This window comes from Octopus bimaculoides, chromosome 11, assembly GCF_001194135.2.
Source record: "Octopus bimaculoides isolate UCB-OBI-ISO-001 chromosome 11, ASM119413v2, whole genome shotgun sequence".
Taxonomy (NCBI): domain Eukaryota; kingdom Metazoa; phylum Mollusca; class Cephalopoda; order Octopoda; family Octopodidae; genus Octopus; species Octopus bimaculoides.
The window spans coordinates 77,995,074-77,999,561 of record NC_068991.1 but is presented as its reverse complement, the minus strand read 5'-3'; the positions used below and the strand labels follow the sequence as shown (position 1 = coordinate 77,999,561).

Below are 4,488 nucleotides of genomic sequence, written 5' to 3'. Positions count from 1 at the left end.
GTGTGTGTGTGTGTGTGTGTGTGTGTGTGTGTGTGTGTGTGTGTGTGTGTGATGTTTTCACATGAAATCATTTGAGCAAAAGCAGTGACTTTGTGTTGACAATTCCCAATCAGCAAATTGCCAAACCCATCAGAATCTGTAGAACATTAGTTTGCTCATCATTTTGAGTTGCCCCGAGGCATGTCGTTAGTAAGACCATTGGGTGTTTGAGGTCTTGCAGCAACCAGATACTCTCACTCAGGTGATGTGGCCAAGGCTGATCAAGCCCTACCTTGTGTGCAGTTAGCACCACCCCAGGGAGCAGTACCCAATCCAGGGTTCACAGTTCTTGATACAGGTCCACTTTAAAACAACCTCTGCTACCCCCATTGCTAACTTGATGGCCTTCTAGCCTACTGCCCCTGCACTGACCAGAATGTTGTAGACTCTGCAGCTGGGGTGTGGAGTCGGAGTCATGGAGTCGGAGTTGGAAACAATTAAGGGGTAGTCGGAGTTGGTAAAATAGACAGCGATCACTTAATTACATAGAGGAGTCGGAGTCAGAGTGCCAATAGTAGAGGAGTCAAAGTTTTTTATTTTGACTCCACAGCCCTGCTCTGCTGCGAGACTCCTCTGTGAACCCTCTGCATCCCATCTCTGTGGGAACACACCTTGTAACTCTTTGTTTTGACATAATTCCACCAGCCTAGAATATTTTCATCGCTTCCTCCCAAATGCCTCCATGGTATGTTCTTCCCACAAAATGGAAAGTTCTAACAGAACCACTTACCTGCATGCAACTGAAATCGATGCAACAGATCATGTTCTTTTAACTTTCAATAAAGCTTTCTTTTAGTTTCCTGTATTTCAGAAACACAAGGTGAATTTTTGTCTGATGCATGGCAGGGTTTGTTCTTTGCCAAACTATACTTGAAAGCTAAGAACCCTTCAGAATCACAAACTCATGAAATATTTGTCAAATATACAAATGTTGCTTTTGTTTATAAATTTCAAGTTGTTGTTGTTGAGTTCCTGGTCAGATCTGATCCTGCAGATTTACGATCAAAGCCATTCCAGCCATGACCAAGCTGTCTTAAACCTCTTGAGTTTGCCCACCTTCACCCCCCCCCCCCCCGCAACTCACTCGAGACTGCTCCTGGTTCTGATGTACAAACTTTTTGTTTTAAAAAGATCTAAAACAAAAACCTATCAAAGTTTCATCTTAAATCCCAGCTAATAACGACAGTGATTTTACTAAATTCTCCACTATTTTCAAAATGATCATCCAAGTAGGCCATGGGGGGGGGGGGATTTGAACTCAGAATGCAAAGAACCAGAGCAAGTATCACAAGGCATCACTAATCCATGGCTTTGAATTGATACTTATTTTATTGACTCCACTCCCCGAGGATAAACAACAAAGTTGACCCTGGTAAAATTTGAACTCAGATTACAGAGAATTGGAACAAATGCTATGAGGTATTCTATCCAATGCTCTAACAACTCTGCTAATTTGCTGCCCATAAGTAAAATACCCTACTTAATTACTGAACAGGGTGCATAGCTTTGAGATCAGGGTGTCTCTCTAGGGGTCAGGCCACTACTTCTCTGCTTTGAGCAGTTTCAGCTCTGGCACTACACACCCTTGTGATTAGAATGTTACAGGAAAGAATCACCAGACAGATTCTTTAAGCTGAGCCAATCAAGAACAAAATAATTGGAGAATATGCTTAGTCACACACTTAGAAATTCCATCTGGGAAAGTCTGATAATGGTTGCTTCTGATAGGACCCTATGATGCCATTTCCTAAGAACTGTATTCCCACAATCCTTCCAGGGATAGTTGGCAGAAAAGATAAATGAATGGAATTAATTCAATTCTCTGATGGTTTAATTTCTGTTTGTTTCTTCACAGATGTTGCTGATTTGATTGGATTTTTGCAACAATCAGAAAATTATTTTGAAAATCAGCCGGATATGAAGAACGATCTCTGTCAGCTATCAGTTTTATTCCACAACCCACGATTCCAGACAGCTGTGAAGATACATAACAAAGTCATTACTACTTCCAATTGCAAATCTGTCTCAGATGCATCATATCAGCACCTTCTGAGAATCTTGGATATGAGGGATCATTGTACAGATACTTCCTCTACAGAACTCTTCAACATCATAAATGAACCAAATTTTCAGGTAAGCAATTTCTTCTGGGAATATGGAAAACCATTAAATTGATAAAAAAGAAATTTATTGCTAGCATCGTCAAATTTGCAACTGGAATATCATACTGATGAGGAAATGAAAAGTTTTTACTCTTCTAAGCCAGAAATGCGTCTATGATTAACTACGACTGGTTAGGTTCGTTATTTTTTCTTCTTGTTTTGCCTTTGTGAGTTACAAGTACTGCTATCTGTTGGAGTTTCAGCACTTTAGCTGCTACTTCTGAACTTCGGTATGTGGTGAAGCAACTGTTGCTGATCCCTGGATATATATATATATATATATATATATATATATATATTTAATGATATAAAGGTGGTGAGGAGCTGGCAGAATCATTAGCATGTTGGGCAAAATGCTTAGCAGTATTACATCTGCCATTATGTTCCGAGTTCAAATTCCGCCGAGGTTGACTTTGCCTTTCATCCTTTTGGTGGGGTCGATTAAATAAGTACCAGTTACGCACTGAGGTTGATCTAATTGACTTAATCCTTTTGTCTGTCCTTGTTTGTCCCCTCTGTTTAGTCTTCCTGTGGGCAGTAAAGAAGTGTATATCTATATATATATATATATATATATATATATATATACACTCTCTGAGTGGTTGGCGTTAGGAAGGGCATCCAGCTGTAGAAACTCTGCCAAATTTAGATTGGAGCCTGGTGTTGCCATCCGGTTTCACCAGTCCTCAGTCAAATCGTCCAACCCATGCTAGCATGGAAAGCGGACGTTAAACGATGATGATGATATATATGTGTGTGCATTAAGACAACATACATACATCATCAGTAACTCATAAATCCGGAAGAGAAGTGCACACTCTGAGTTACAGAGCAGTAGAGTATTTAGATAAAGATAGTAATGACCAGTTCATGGGGTCACTGAGGGTTTTGCATCCATAAGGCATTTGGCTTTAGGCTTTAGGGTCTCATGAGATGTTTGTAAAGTGCTTTACAGATGTGAAACCATGGGTAACCCTATGAACTGGCCATAACTATCTAAATACACAGACAAAATCAACTCACTAGGCTTTAGTCAGCCTGAGGCTATAGATGATGACATCTGCCGTAGGTTCCACCCCATGGGACTGAACCTGGGACCGTGTGGTTGGGAAGCAAATTTCTTACCATGTGGTTGCCAGTGGATAGTTGCTACTGACGAAACCTAGAGAGGCAGAAATGCACATTTTGAATTCCCATTGGATGATTTTTGCTTGTCACTGATATATTTCTGAGCTTTTTAACACTATACATTTATGAGATGTTGTCTTGGTATGAGTACTGCAGTTTATTAGGCTTTCAGTGGTGTATCTGCTTTAAGTATGATATATATATGGCAGGTTTCTTTCAGTTTCTGTCTCTCAAATCTCTCTCTACACACGCACTAACGTTTACTATGGGACATACCCAACGATTTTATAGTTATCACTACATTGATAATTTAATTAGATTAATTGAATTAAATACAGAAATAAATTAATTTGATGCATGAGCTATAAAGATATACATGAATGTTATACAACCTCATTGACATGATAAACCTTTTTAACTGTCTCATGTGTCTAATAAATAAATTTGATTAATTTATGAACATAGTAATAGCTAAAACACAGCAATAGCTAAATTCTTTCGGTGAATCACATATAGTCATCTTTATTCTAACGTCCACTTTTCCATGCTTGCATGGGTCAGATGAAATTTGCTGGGACAGATTTTCCAACCAAGGATTTATCCTTGGCCAGACATGTTTTTCAGGGAGGACGTAAACAAACCAACACCAGTTCTCAAGCAATGCTGGGAGACAAACACACACACACATACACACACACACACATACACATGCACATATGTACAATGAGCTTCTTTCAGTTTCCATCCACCAGATCCACACACAAGGCTTTGGTCAGCCTGGGGTTACAGTAGAAGACACTTGCCCAAGGCGTTGCAGAGTGGGACTGAACTCAAGACCACATGGTTGGGAAGCAAGCTTAGTTTATTAATCCAGTCCCTTTCCTCTCCATTGCCAGACTTCTCTATTCATTCTTCACCATGTTACCATAAATAATATCTCCACTTTTAATTTTTATTTTACAACTTTTGTTGTCTTTTTTTTTTTACATTATTTTTGGAACAACATCATTTGTATTGAGTGGGGGGGAGAGGGGGAAGGGATGGAGGGAAGTGGTGCTTTTTCTCTATTTCTACTTTTTCCTCACCCTTTGATATCAACATTCTGCTAATAGAAGAACCATTTGGTAAACTCTTGTAAATGTTCCAATCAGTATGTTGA

General features: G+C 39.4%; 1 protein-coding gene across 5 annotated transcripts in view; it reads left to right on the top strand.

The window, feature by feature from the left end:
* The window catches only part of LOC106868582 (protein PALS1), a 253,072-nt gene that overhangs the window by 224,218 nt on the left and 24,366 nt on the right, over nt 1-4,488 (top strand). For all 5 annotated transcript variants that reach the window (XM_014913910.2, XM_014913909.2, XM_052971945.1 and 2 more), the window contains one exon: nt 1,895-2,172. In XM_014913910.2, coding sequence (XP_014769396.1) covers nt 1,895-2,172 — 278 coding nt within the window. The remainder of the gene's footprint in view (nt 1-1,894; nt 2,173-4,488) is intronic.